This window comes from Vigna umbellata, chromosome 5 (genome assembly GCF_029865625.1).
Source record: "Vigna umbellata cultivar VRB3 chromosome 5, Vumbellata_1.0, whole genome shotgun sequence".
Taxonomy (NCBI): Eukaryota; Viridiplantae; Streptophyta; class Magnoliopsida; order Fabales; family Fabaceae; genus Vigna; species Vigna umbellata.
In genome coordinates this window covers 23,895,423-23,910,220 of record NC_142169.1, presented here as the reverse complement: position 1 = coordinate 23,910,220, position 14,798 = coordinate 23,895,423, and the positions used below count along the sequence as shown (strand labels likewise).

Genomic DNA, 14,798 nt, shown 5'->3' with positions numbered 1-14,798 from the left:
ACTCTTAGTGTTTTTTATGAGAAGTTAAGGATAGTAGCTTCTGAAAAAAATGCTCTTAAGCAAAGCTGTGTCATACGATCACTATCTTTAAACTTAAACAATCATACCCTTAAAAAATGGATCATGACTTTTGAGAGTCAGAGCTGCTTCTGATTATACTTTTTTTGCTCTCCTGGTTCTGTTGCTGAAACCGTTTTGTTGTTTCTACGTATAATTGTTACCATTCTTTTGACATTTCTAATAAATTTCTCATGCTTCAAAATATTCCTCCAAACAGCTAAAAAAGAAGGTTTAAGTGAAAGCCCATTTAATTCCTTGTTCTGAGGGCTGCTGAAAAAGCAAACTAGAAAGCTTGATGGTGACAAATAGAAGTTTTTGTGGAAGAAGTTCTCAATCGTAACTTTAAGAGGAAGTCCTACAACTTGTTGCTGGCAAAGGTTTAACTTTCTGCACTTTTGTCTCCTGTTAATCATATATTTACCTTTTACTATCGAGTTTAAATAAAAAAAATTGGAGTTTTGCTGCAGTTGTTATTTTTCATCCGCTACACATTGTGTTAACAACGGAACATAACATGTCTGGAAAAGCATCAACTTCAAAGCCTAATATAGGTCTGAGTGGATCTGATGGTCTTTCACACGCTTACATTCATTATCCACCACTTCGGTGCAATGTTCCTGGATCTAGTGGATTATTTTATGATGATGGAAATAAGTTGGTACTCTCTCCAACAGTTGACCAGGTAATATGATACCAGTTATGTTAGTTATAAATCTAAGATAGCAATACTGCCTCCAGAAAAAAAATGGTGTGGCAGGATGGACACTATTTTAATACAATATAAATAATTTATACTGCCCATGGAAATAAATTACAAAAAAATCCCAAAATTAAAGAAATTCATGATAAATAATAAGCACATAATCATCATCAATCTAGGAGAAGATAGAAATGAAGTCAAAAAATGAAAGAAAACAGTAAAATTACAATTATATAAAAATTTGTAGATTGTGATTTAGGAAATTGACTGGAAGAAGCAAGAATGGAACAAATGGAAAAAAGTGGTTTGGTTAAGTGTGAAAGGGCATTTATCAAACTGGAGGTAATTTTTTGTTGACTAGTCAACAAAAGGTTTTCAAATCTTTCTATGTTTCTGAAGCAAAAAGTGCATTACAAAATGGGGGTTGAAATCACAACTTTAATCCAAAAAGAAAAATTAAATAGTTTCTCAGTGGTAAAAATTGGTTTATAATGCCATGGCAGCTTAGGGCTGCTTGGCTTTACTACGCCACTATTCCATGTTATTGACTACTATGTTGTGATATGCTTCGTACATTTAAGGTCTAGCGAATATAAGACGAGTTGTATATCCAGATTTTTGAATTGTTTCAAAATGGTAATTCATTTTTCTATTTTTGTATTCGATCACATGATCACACTGTCTGCATGTGTTTGTATCATTTAGGTCTTTTCATGGAAAGTTGGTCTCTTTGATCCTCTAATTGATCAAACCGCTGACTCAATAAGTGAAGGCCCTATTATAGCTATTCGATATTCTTTAGACACAAAGGTAATAGCAATCCAGCGATCAAACCATGAGATGCAGTTTTGGGATAGAGAGACTGGGGGTACTTTTAGCCATAAGTGCAGGCCAGAATCAGAAAGTATACTTGGGTTTTTTTGGACAGATAGTCAACAGTGTGATATTGTTCTTGTTAAGACAAGGTATGGTTAGCTTATTTATTCATCTATTCTTTGTTGATCTGATATGCATCTACATTTTACATATTCTGATTGTTAAATTAAGAAGAAACCCAACAAATGCTAGTAATAGTGCTTCCTAGCCGGAGATTTGCAATCCTACAATATCTTGAAAATTTAGAGGATAATTAATCTATTTGGATTTTTTGAGGTTTGTGAGAAGCTTCATTGGATCAATCATTTTTATAAACGTATTTGAATTACTGAATGGAATAAGAGACTTGAATTATTTTAGTCTTGGTGAATTATTTATTCTGTCATCTATTTCAGATCGTTATGATTTGGTTGCCCTACCCTTCAGATGTCTGTCACTAGAACCTGCTAACATGTTAGCTGAGCAATGGAATAATGCTAAAAGGAAGTTATTGACAGGATTAGTGACAAAACAGATCATGGAGGATGGTACCACGTTGGTACCATATTTAGAATTGAGAAACAAAGAAAGAATATAATGAATTCTGTGAGTTGGATATACACATAAGTGTTCTTATTTATAGTGAAAAGGAGATATAATAATAATAAGGAACAAAATCAATATCTAATAATGAGAAATATTTGATAAGAAATTTTCCTATCAAATCATATCATATCTCCCTATTTAGTGTAATTAAATCATATTAACATAATCAGCTTCTATCTCTAATACCCCACCTCAAGTTGGAACATATGCATAAAATGAAACAAACTTGCTACAAATGTTATCAACACAAGTCTGCTTTAGAGACTTAGTAAACATATTAGTTAGTTGGTTGCCAAAAGTTGACGAAGTTAATAATGACAAAGCTATTAGATGTTTCCCAAGCATGACTTTCTCTTTGTCAAAATAACCATCAATCATCAATATGTTTCGTCATCTAAAATCATATCTTTACCACTCCTTCTCAAACTGAAACATGAGTCAAACTTGTTAAAAATGGTCAAAGGGCACGATGGCTGCATGACATGGCGGTTGCTGGAAAGTAAAAAACAGTTAGAGAACATGACAACGATTGGAAAGCAAAAATGCTCAAAGAACAGTGGCTACCGGAAAGAAAAAAATCTTAGAGCACATGCTGCCGTTGATGAGTCTACATTTAAATTGTGAGATTCTAATGTGGGATCTACAAGTCCTTACACCTGCCAAACATAACTATATTTTTTAGACTAAATCTAGCACTGTTATTATTAATCAATATCGAAGCTTTTCACCATGTCTCTTAGCTGCAAAAAGGTGACTTGAGTTGGTGACGCTACCGTTGTAGTGTGTCAGAGACTAGATAAAGGGCTAGTGCAGCCAACCCACATAGGCAACAAGGCATGTTATGATCCAATTTTTTGGAATGTGACTTGACCCACATTAAAATTATGAGGTTCTAGTCTGGGGTTTAAATGTCGTCGGGCTTTCCAACAATAGCTAGCTTTTCTATGTGATTTTCCAAGTATTCTTTTATCAATATTTCTCTTTCCCATATGTTTTTATTTCCATTTTGTTATGTATATACTGACTTAAAAACTTCCTAAACAGTGGTCTAGACTTGTATGCTTATAATTCAGAGTCAAAATCACTGCAACTGGTGCAAACAAAGAAACTGAATGTGAGTTGGTATGTTTACACCCATGAAAGTCGATTGGTTCTTCTTGCTTCTGGCATGCAGTGCAAGACATTCCATGGCTTTCAGGTGAGAGTTTGTATTGCTTGCTTCTTTTTCTTGTAGTTGTTAGATCAGAAAGATATTTAACATGAAGAATAGTATTTTATTTATTTTTTTCAAAATAAGGCTAAATATCATTATTTTTATAGAAAAGAGTGGCATGTGTCAATGCAGCATCTGTAATGGTGCTTGTTGTGACTCATGAGTATTAATTTAGAATATCAACTGATACAGCTCCTGTGCTATTTCTTTTTTGGCTAATACAGCAATGCCTTTCTTAGATTTCTTCTGCAGATATTGTTCGTTTGCCAAGATTTGAGATGGTTATGGCCAAATCTGAGGCAAATAATAAGCCTGTTTTAGCAGCTGAAGATGTCTTTATTGTTACTGTGTATGTATAAGTTATTTACTTCATCGAACTTATACCTTTATAATTAGGAAAGCTTCCTATTTAACGTTTTATGTCTTTAACAATCAACCACAGTTATGGTAGGATATACTGCTTACAAGTTGATAGAGTTGCTATGCTGCTCCATTCTTATCGGCTATATCGTGATGCAGTAATACAGCAGGTTGGTTTTTCTCGAATTCTGAATGATTTATTATTTCAGTTCACTCAATTTCTTGTTTGCTTAACAATCTGGAAAACTTTTCTAACCAAGTTGAATTAAGTAATTAAGTGGTTGTTCCCACATGGATTAGATTCAAATACTGAATAAAGATGCATTGCATTGAGTGATTCCAAAAATAGAACAGAACAAAGAATGCAAAAGCAGAGCTCAAAGCACAACTCTGAAGATCAAAATTGATGTAACAATGATGAACTGCAGCTAGGGTTCAATTCCTCTCTGCTTTTCTCTTGAGTAATTAAATTCAGCTTTCGATCCAATTGATTATCAACCAATTCAGGTCCAAATTTGCTACTTTAGGCTGAATTCAATTCCTTGAAATTTAACCCTTTGTGCTACCGAAACCCTTTTTCTTTAGCTATTCCCAATTCTCAACCAAAGCTAGAATTAAACATTAGTTTGTATTTTTGAAGATCTCATCATTTATCAAGTCCTGTTTGTAGACTCCAACAGCATGAATCTTATCCAAATAATCAACCATAGAGTCTTGACTTCGAGGAGCAACAACATTGAAAAGTTCGTGACAAACACCATAAAGACATTGGGTATCATTGGTGTATAATAATTTTGTCTAATCCTAAACTTCTAGAAAAGATTTTGTAGGCACAAAACATTTGTTTTAAAGAAGAATGAATGGTATTCTTGAGAACCATGCATAACTGAGCATCAATTCTCTTCCAATGAGGAAATTCACTAGGAGTAATATTAGTCACCCTTTAAGTAAGGTGATCAAGAAATCCTTGACTCTCAAGCCAAGTTTAATGTCTGACACCCAAGTTGCATTGTTAGTGTCATCTAACTTATCAATGGACAAGTTCACATTGACGTAATTAGTATAGACTGACAGGTTAGACACAGTGGTGGAACAAGAGCAATTGGAAGAGACAACAAAAGAAGCCATGGAGGAGGGAGAGAACAAATCGTAAATGTCAGGAGTTGATCTCCCACGTGATTAAAGTTTGGGTGTAAAGCACAAATGATCATCACCATTAAATATTTGTCAAGTTTCTTCTTGATTTCCTCCAAAAGATTTGACTTGCAAGAACATCTTTAGTTCTTCCGTAGTTGATTGGACTTCAATCACGAAGGACATGATATCATGGTTAGCCATTTTGACAGATGCAAGCTTGTTTGTAGAATCATAAAGACGTTGGATATCATTGGCATAGATGTTTAGAGCTTTCTTCCAAAAGGAGGTAGCATGTTTTGAAAGCTAAAATCAAAAGTCTTGGTTTCGTGGATTGCCACAACAGGGCACAGAAGTGGAAATTCGCTTGTTTCCATTGTTCAGTTTTTTCAACACAGACATGCTTTCATCTTGTTCAAGGTGGTCATGATGTCCTTGGCCAATGAACCACATTTCAACAAATGCAGCCCATGATAGATAATTTTGTCCATTTAGCTTCTTGGAAGTAATGCAAGGACTTCAAGAGAATGAAATAGCATTTCCCGTAGCCATTGTTGACCAAGGAGACGAAAATAGCAAGGAACCAACGAGGAGCGAAAGCAGCAAGGAAAAACAAAAGCCCTAGGATCACTTCCACAAGGTTGACTTCATGTTGGAACGAAGCTTGGAAGGGCAAATCAGAGACAACAAGGTCCGCCAACATTGACGACAATGGTGCGACGAAGTTGTGGCAAGTGGAAGGCGGTGCATGGACATCACGCGCTTGGTAGCGGCAGACTTAGGTTGAGTGCATGGCAGCATGTGGATGAGAATTAGCCTTCAGCATCGGCAGGGTTGGTTGTCGCTTAGAGAGGCACTCCAGATCTAGTGGTCGCGGGTGAAAACTGTGGTGGCCGGCAACAATGGACTATGGTGGATGGTGAATAACGGCGAAAAATGTGCCGGAGATGACGAAGACAGTTAGAGCGGGATCGACCTACTTTGATACCAACTTTAGATTAAAAGCAAAGAAATATATTTTGGAGGGCTTCAGAGGTCCCTCTTATAATCTATTTATTATGAAAAGCTTATACAAGAGTACAAGAAAGATTAAGGAACTAAACTAGACACCTAGGTGCAGAACAAGGTACGACTATAGGTACAACTAATAAATTATCTAGCACAGTATACCCTACTTAGGCTTAATGATGATACATAGATGTAATTATTCTAACAAGAAGCAACTTTGGATGTTTAAAGTTTAAATTTGCACATTACATGGTTCTAGATGTTCAAACAAACTTCTAGGCATTTTAACACACTAGACAGCAAGAAAATTTCAACTATCTCCTTTCAATGCTCATGTTTTCATGCTCCAAAATGAGTGGAAAATCTCTTCGATTCTTCCTCATTTAGCCTCTCCAAGTAGTCCTACAATGAATATAAAAAATAAAAAACAAAGATTGAATTTTCAAAGATTTTAAGGAGGAAGGTTACCACACATAAATATCTCAGCATATGCAAGACATAATACACATTGATTTTCTTACAATTTTCTATGGGCTACTCAAGAATACAACCATGTATATACTAATTTACTTTCTAATCTAAGCAATTATAACTATGTTAAACACTTGCCATATAGTAATAGAGTAAAGCATTTTAACTAGTTACACAAATAAGATATGATATGACCATATGGGGTATGTAATTTTATCCTAGAGCTTGTATGAAAGTAGTATTTATGTAATTTGCCATTGAACTATGGACTTGAAAAAATTGGACTGATGTCAATGGTATATGCAGGGCTCTTTTCCAATTTATTCCAACAGGATTGCCGTGAGTGTGGTCGACAATGTACTTCTTATTCATCAAGTTGATGCAAAGGTTGTTATACTTTATGATCTCTTTGCAGATTCTAGAGCACCAATATCTGCACCACTTCCTCTATTATTAAGGGGATTCCCCAGATCCAGCACTTCATCTCAATCTAGTGGCAGAGAAAGTGAGAGTTCTGACAGTAATATTTTGAGTAATCATGCAGCAGTTACATACTCCAATGCATGGACTTTCCTAGTGCCTGACCTTGTGTGTGATGTGGCCAATAAGTTATTGTGGAAGTTCAATTTAGACATAGAGGTCAGTTATCTGCATATATTTCAATACTGAAATTAGGTGCTTTTTTTCATGAATAATTTATCTTGCAGGCAATTTCTGCCAGTAGCTCAGAGGTCCCATCTGTATTAGAGTTCCTGCAGCGGCGGAGGTTGGAAGCTAACAAGGTATCTTTCTCCCGGCCTAGTCATACCAATGCATCTAATTGATTAATTCTTGTGGGTTCAATAATGAAGCAGTTTCTATTGGTAATTTCTTTTTAATTCAATACACAAGATGATTTTCTTGTAATTAGTTTGTAACAGGACTTGTGCCCACAAATGTGTATTGAAAACTTTATTTGTTGGAGCTGCCATTACAGTTCCAGTAGTTAGCTTAATTCGTGTTGATTGAGATCCTAAAATAAACTTAGCTTATCAAATTTGGCAAGTTTTATTACCCTGCTGGATGATAACCTCTCACTTCTAGATGTTACACTAAGAATGGAAGTTACTAAGCTAAAAAGTGTCATGTTTTTTTTTTTCACACACCCTGGCTTTAACCTAGTTTGTACAATAAAGTTTTTCTGATATCACTTGCCACTCTCAGTTGTCCTTTGGCATAGATTTATGCATTAACTTCTTTTTATGCATCCCAGCTTTAGCATAATGAATGCAATAAACTTATCCTCTTTTTTTTTTTTTTAACTTAAATGGTTTGCTAGGTTTAACAAGTTTGAGTCCTTGAAATAAAGTTAGCTGTGACTTCATGCTTTTTTGCTCAAGTCATTTAGTTAGGGGACTTTTGCACCTTATTATTGTCCCTCTGTGCAACATGAGAACTAAAGTGCATTGAATGGACATTTAACAGTGGATTGATATCATCTACCCTATGAAAAGAATGATTTTTATTTTAATGTCAAGAAAAGCTATAGTGGTTTTCAATTATGGAAGTAAGGTGTTACATAGCTGTATTCAGGATTGTTAAATATAATTATTCTAAACTTTTTTATTGGGAATTGGAAGCACCTTGCAATTTTCATGCTAGACGTGGGAATACTGAATTCCTTTTATCCTTTATTTATAAATGTATATCAGTGGAACTCTGGAATGTGATTATGGGGGGAAGAAAGCTAATCTGAATTGGCTCCTTAAGAAAATGATTTTGTACACATATTTCCTGGAATGTCATTTTGTCAACAAAAAAAAAAAATAGGCTATTAACAGTATTCTCATCTTATTTGTCTGTTTGAAAGTTTGAAATAATTAATTTTTACACAAAATGTCCCCTCGTCCATTGTTTTCAGGCTAAGCAATTGTGCTTGGGTATTACACGTACACTCATTCTAGAGCACAGGCCTGTGCCCGTGGTTTCCAAGGCTGTAAATGTACTAGTCAGCTCATACTCCCATTCAATTAAAACTGGTAACTATCTTAAGAGACTGAAACCAGAAAAGACATCAACTTCTGTTGATCAAAATACTGGCGCTGAGGTATCTGCTATCGAAAGAGATTTAATTGGAAAATCAATCATTCATGAGTCTATGGAAAGAGTCGACAGTGGATCTCTTAATAAAGCTTCAACTGTTTCAAGTTTGGATTCTGATGATGAGTCTCAGTCTGCAAATCCAAAACACAATTCAAAGGATGCCCACAGTGCTTATGTTATGCAACCATCTCTTCAATCTGGGCAAGAGGAATCCCAACTTACTACCGCAGCAATTTCACCAGATGAGATGTACAGCTTTGTCTTTTCTCCTGTTGATGAAGAGATGGTTGGAGACCCTTCTTACTTGGTTGCTATCATTATTGAGTTCCTTCACAGGTATGCTATTGTTATTGAGTTAGTGTGAAAAAAATGAGAAAGGAATTTTCTGAATGTGCTGAAATATCTTTTCTGCTTTGCAGATTGATTTATTTAACTAGAATGATTACTAAGATGATAAAAAACAACTACTCTGTTATCAAGAGAATACTTCTTACATCACAACTTCCTGACGAATATTGAATTATGCTAAACAATTACTGAACTATCTAGAAAGATAATAAAGATAAATGCTGCTAGATTCTAATGGATTTTTGTTTGGTCCACTGTCCTTATATCATAATTTGTAAGTAAATAAGGCAAGTCCAGAAAATTCTGAAAACTAACAATTGCCATTAGCCAGCCATGGACTTGATATAGGATGTTATGTAAACATATACTTGGTCGGTTGTATTGTACCAGGTGTTCACTTTAAATGATGTACATTCTTGTGCTTTTTATGCTATATTTTTCTTGATCTAGAAAATTTTGCTTCCACTACTTTGAATCTTCGCTCTTTATTTTTGTTACAGTGCAAATTCAGAAAAGATACGTGTACTCCCAAATGTGTATGTATTAATTATTCAGCTTCTGGCTCGCAATGAACGTTATGCAGAGCTCGGGTTGTTTGTCTTAAACAAGGTTAGAAAGTTCTGTATAAGTGTAAAGGTTGGAAGCCTTTTTATGTTCATTATGATTTGTTTGATTCTAAGACGTGTCTCTTTTGGTTGCAGATTCTGGAGCCATCTAAGGAAGTCGCACTTCAACTCCTAGAGTCTGGTCGCCAGAATGCTCAGACTAGGAAGCTTGGTCTTGATATGCTGAGACAATTAGGTTTACATCATGATTATGTTTTGCTGCTTGTGCAGGATGGATACTACCTTGAAGCCTTAAGATATGCACGGAAAAACAGGGTAACTTCTTACTGTGCCGACTCCTGGTATAGGAAGTAGTCATTATATAGTATTTTAAATAGCAAAGAGATCCGGGAGATAATGGAAAACTGGGGACTCTCGTGTTGCAATTTTGATACTTGTATGGATTGTTGCTATAGAAAACAGCTATCCCTTTATGATAGGTTATTATTTCCCAACATCTGGAGATAGATAGTCCTTTGCTGAAAATGAAGTATAGGTGTTACACTGTTTTCAAAATCCATTAACGGTAGGGTTTAGGTGCCTCCAGATAGAAATCTAGTACACATCACCTAGTACTATAGAAAACAGCTATCCCTATATGATAGGTTATTATTTCCAACATCTGGAGATAGATTGTTGCTATAGAAAACAGCTATCCCCTATATGATAGGTTATTATTTCCCAACATCTGGAGATAGATAGTCCTTTACTGAAAATAAAGTATAGGTGTTATACTGTTTTCAAAATCCATTAACGGTATGGTTTAGGTGCCTCCAGATAGAAATCTTGTACACATCACCTAGTGCTTCACCCTGAACAGACACACATGATAGCGGGCAAAGGAGGCCATCTTGAAAGAGAGCCTGGATCCCTATGCCATAAAAAGCTACAACTCACTATATTTGGTAGGTTTTTATGGAAAGGAAACCCCACCAGTCGATCAGGCTTCATCAATCACCTTGATTTTGGGTTCCTTTGTGGCAAGTGGGTCAAGGAAGTCTAAGCCTCTTAATATAAATCAATAAGACCACATCTCCTCTATAGACCTGATTTTGTTTCTCACTAAATGCCCTTTCGTCCACATTCTAAACAAACTCGGAAATTTGACCCCCCACACTTGACCTGTCAACCTGCAGAAGCTGCCTCCCTGTAACCCTTAACCTGTTAAACAGGAAGCTTGTATTGCTAGTCCGCCCATATATAAATTGCATTAGGATACACTTAATGAGAGAGCAAGTTTCCCAGAAATTCCTGCCAGATCTTGTATATGAACCTCATCCTGGGATATGAAGAAAACATCACCTCCAGGCTACTTAGGTTAAAGCCCCGTGTATTCCTTATAGAATGTTCCTCCAAACTCTCATCCCCTATGTTCCAAGAACGGAAGCCAACATTCATTGCAAATTCAGATGGATAAATATATGATGTACTCTTTCTACTTTTCAGAGTACTCCATGACTGCATTTGCCTGCATGGGCATGTCTAGTTATTTCCACACCTCAGTAGTGTAAAGTGACCCATCCCAACACACTTAATACTTTGTTTGGAAGGACTAAAGTTTGTGAGGTTTTCCTGAGGAGAGACACCAGGGAAGATTCAGTACGAGTGAGTCGTGAACACATTCATATAAGAGACCAAGGCACCACTTTCAACCCAAAACCTTAAAGTATTAAGTTTATGGGTACTTCTACTTATATATTAGTCTTACTCATTTCTACCCAATGGAAGACTTCCAACTCACCTTGAATTCCTAACAATCTTCCCTTCAAGTGTGAGTCCAATCCACATTGGAATACCTGTGTCTCAAGCACGAGTATCATAGTGGTGATCATCTTTTGTACCGTCATTCTACAATGGGACACTCTCTCCTAAAATAAGGAATCCTTAAACTTTAGGTTCTTCATCTACTTTATACTGCACTCATCCAAGTTGTCACCTGGATAAATCATCGCTCTAATACAACTGAGGCTTTTTCGAGAGGGGACACCAAGGAGATTCGTCACCAATGAGTTGTGAATAGGTCCATATAAGAGATTATGACGTCACTTTTAATCTAAAACCTTAAGACATTGACTTATGGGTCTTTCTACTTATATACTAGTCATCTTACTCATTTTTATCTAATATGGAACTTTTAACTCATCTTGAATTCCTAACAAAGTTAGAAAAAGCAAAATAAAGAAATAAACTGCTAAAAAGGAGTGCCTTTTGATTTGTTTGTTAGAGAGAAAGTGAAAGGAAAATGAAGATAAATTTAAATTCTAAAATAGTTTTTTTCACCTACTCTCTCATCAATTTAAATACGGAGTTGAAGTGATTGAACCACGTCAATTTCTTTGGGACGGATTATATTTCTATGAGATGGTATCGCGTATAGATATTGTTATTTATTTCATTGAAACCTTGCCGACCAACTTTTTATGGTCATAGACAGGGTGTTGAAGTTGTTGGTATGGTTAGGGAAATATCGTTGCTGATAGATACTTTGGAAATCAGTAAAGTAGATGTTTTGATTATAGGTGTTTAAATAAACTTGTTCCAATGTGCCGGCCAAAAAATCCGCAGAACAGAGTGAATTGCTTTCCCCACCTCGTCAAATTTCTTCTCCCACCCCATCAAATCCTTCCTGAAATTGCTTTCCATAAAAGGAGGGTAATGTTTGACTTCGGCAAAAAAAAATTCCGGAATTGTTTATTGAGTTCCAGAAATGATGGGGTCCAGAAAATAATTGGCTATAATTTATTGTTAGCTCGTATTTTAAAATAGTAATTATATTTAGAAAAATTAAAAGTAATATTGGTTTATTAGGACATACACACGTTATAATTTTTATATCAAATTATCTAATCTGAAAATGAAAATTAGTTTAATTAAATGACTGGAATTTTAAAAGTACATTTTTATTTTGGATGTAATTTTATTTTTAAATAAGTTAAAATGATCTATTGATCTGACATTGGGTTGGGCTGTGCTGTCACTTTTTAATTCCTGGATCTGTCAGGCCAGACTGCCAGTCCTGATGTTATTCTGTGAGCTTTCACTAATGAAAGACTACTTAGTTTTTAAGTAATTGATATATCTTGCACTTATTATGCTTATTTCCATTAATGGTAAATGGTTGGTTTCCGGTTCCACCTGATGTACAAAATCTAATATCAAACTACTTCTAGTATGGTTATGTTGTGATTGAACATATAATAAGGAAACAAGTATCGCAATGTTTGTGTTTATGATTTTGTTTAATTTTCAGGTGGATAGCATCCGGCCCTCATTGTTCTTAGAAGCAGCATTTGTTTCCAACGACTCTCAACATCTTGCTGCGGTTCTAAGGTTCTTTACAGATTTCCTTCCTGGCTTCAAAAACACCTCGGACCATAATAGATACTGCCGTATACTGAATGAAATGAACTCATCCATAACTGTTTGAGAAGTAAAAGAATAGTTGAAATTGGTTCATTATCATTATAATGTATCCTTGTTCAACCTTAGGAATATCTGGCTATGACGTCTGATTTCTTAGATACGAAACATATTTGGTAATGGTTTCATGTTGTATGTTAAATAAATGTCTCCCTAGTTAGACTAGCTGTAGTAGATATTTTGGTTGAGTTTTGCGACTGAATTGCATAACTGTTCAATACATTACATACATTTTGGGAGGGAAAGGAACAGAGTAATGAATTTTTTGTTCTCGGAAAGATGCTAAAATTTCCAAATGGATATGAATATCATCATTTTTATGTAATTAATTCCAAGTATTTAATTTATATTAAGATGCCAAAGAAAACTTAATATTGTAGCATGCTAACTTTTTGTTTTTTTTTTTGTTTTTGCTATCCGTTTGTATTATTCTAGTTCTCTTAACATTTTAATGTCTAAGTGTTGGTATTTTCTGTAAGTTTAATTTCATTAATAACACAAACCATTATGTTCTCTACTTGCCAAAGAATCACCGGTGTCACAAAGGTGACTTGAATAAGTTATCCGATAAAAAGTAGTCAGTAATGAAAAATATAAATATTCTGTAACAATATATCCTAACAAAAACTAGGAAACCATAAGTAAAAAAACTAAAAATTCAAATGTTATCTAATGCAGTATGATTTAGTTTAAAATTTTATTATTAAAAGTATACAAGTTCTTTCCACTGATCTTGAAAATATATTAAACAAATTACATTTGTCAAACAAAATATATATGTGCACATGGAAGAGTGAGAAGGATGTTTTCTAACTCCAACGTGAAAATTATAACTAATAATTCCTTCTTTATTTAAGTAGTATTAGTATATTTATATCATTATATAAAAAATACAATTTTTTATAATTATCTTCTGTCATTTTTTATTCGACAACCTTATTAAAAAAAATAGTCTTATTATTTGATAAAGCGCTCAACTTTTACAAGTATTTAAAAATAATAACAAACAATTAACCCTAAAATGTTGAAGAAAGAGAAACATACATTACAACAGTGTTAAATAATGTTGTTATGATTGCATGGTTTTGTAACAGCTTTTCATTATAGAGTTAGGTTTCTTGTAATAATTCCCAGCTGCCATTGATGATGTTCTTAAAAACGGAGTTGTTGACTAAATAAGTGAACACAACACAACAATTTACTAATGTAAGGATAAACCTGATCTTGAATTGTTAATATAACACATTATTAATATTCTCTTATGTGGTCTCAAACATTGAGTAATTAATTAAATTTATATTTTATTCACATGCATTAAAAAAGCTAGGAAAATATCTTAGTCGGAAACCAAAAAACATTATGTAAGCTTGCGTTGCATGATGATGCACGAATAAAAAAGAAACATAGGCCCATACCAAAGCAGTTGCAATGAGTGGTCATTAGTCGGAAAAGAAGTTGAAATTTTATAGTATTTTGTTTTGGTTGTCGTGGTTGTAATTGACTACAACTGTGAGAAAGAAAAACTAATCATGTTATAAATTATACCTTAAGCAACATCATTTTGTTGTTTTAGAAAAAAGAATGAGATATGATTGAACTACTCCACAAGATTAAACCAAAATAATAAGGTCATCCAATACATACTAATAAAAGTTTTAAAGCTATCTGTGTATTGTTTTCTATAAATCTTTTTTACTTTTGTTTAATAAATAAAGGACTCACTATATGAATCCTAAGCAGAAAGATCCACTAATACGTAAATAGAAAAACAAATGAGATTTTGAGAAAGAAAGAGACCTAAGTGTAATGATTTAAACGAAATGAAATAAACCATATTATGATTTTAATCAATTAAACTAAATTATTTTTTGAATTGTTTGAATTATTACCAACCAGACTAAATTATTAGAGAGTCATACGAAGAATTGAATTTTTA

General features: G+C 34.3%; 1 protein-coding gene across 1 annotated transcript; it reads left to right on the top strand.

Moving 5' to 3' along the window:
- The first annotated feature begins 277 nt into the window (after positions 1-277).
- LOC124832914 (C18orf8) lies at positions 278-13,187 on the top strand. The gene is made up of 12 exons (XM_047307250.2): positions 278-437; positions 528-742; positions 1,466-1,725; positions 3,266-3,419; positions 3,674-3,783; positions 3,877-3,964; positions 6,714-7,046; positions 7,115-7,189; positions 8,308-8,825; positions 9,338-9,446; positions 9,539-9,718; positions 12,693-13,187. The coding sequence occupies exons 2-12, from the start codon at positions 575-577 to the stop codon at positions 12,867-12,869; spliced, it is 2,172 nt and encodes a 723-aa protein (XP_047163206.1). The 5' UTR covers positions 278-437; positions 528-574; the 3' UTR covers positions 12,870-13,187.
- The last annotated feature ends 1,611 nt before the right edge of the window (positions 13,188-14,798 follow it).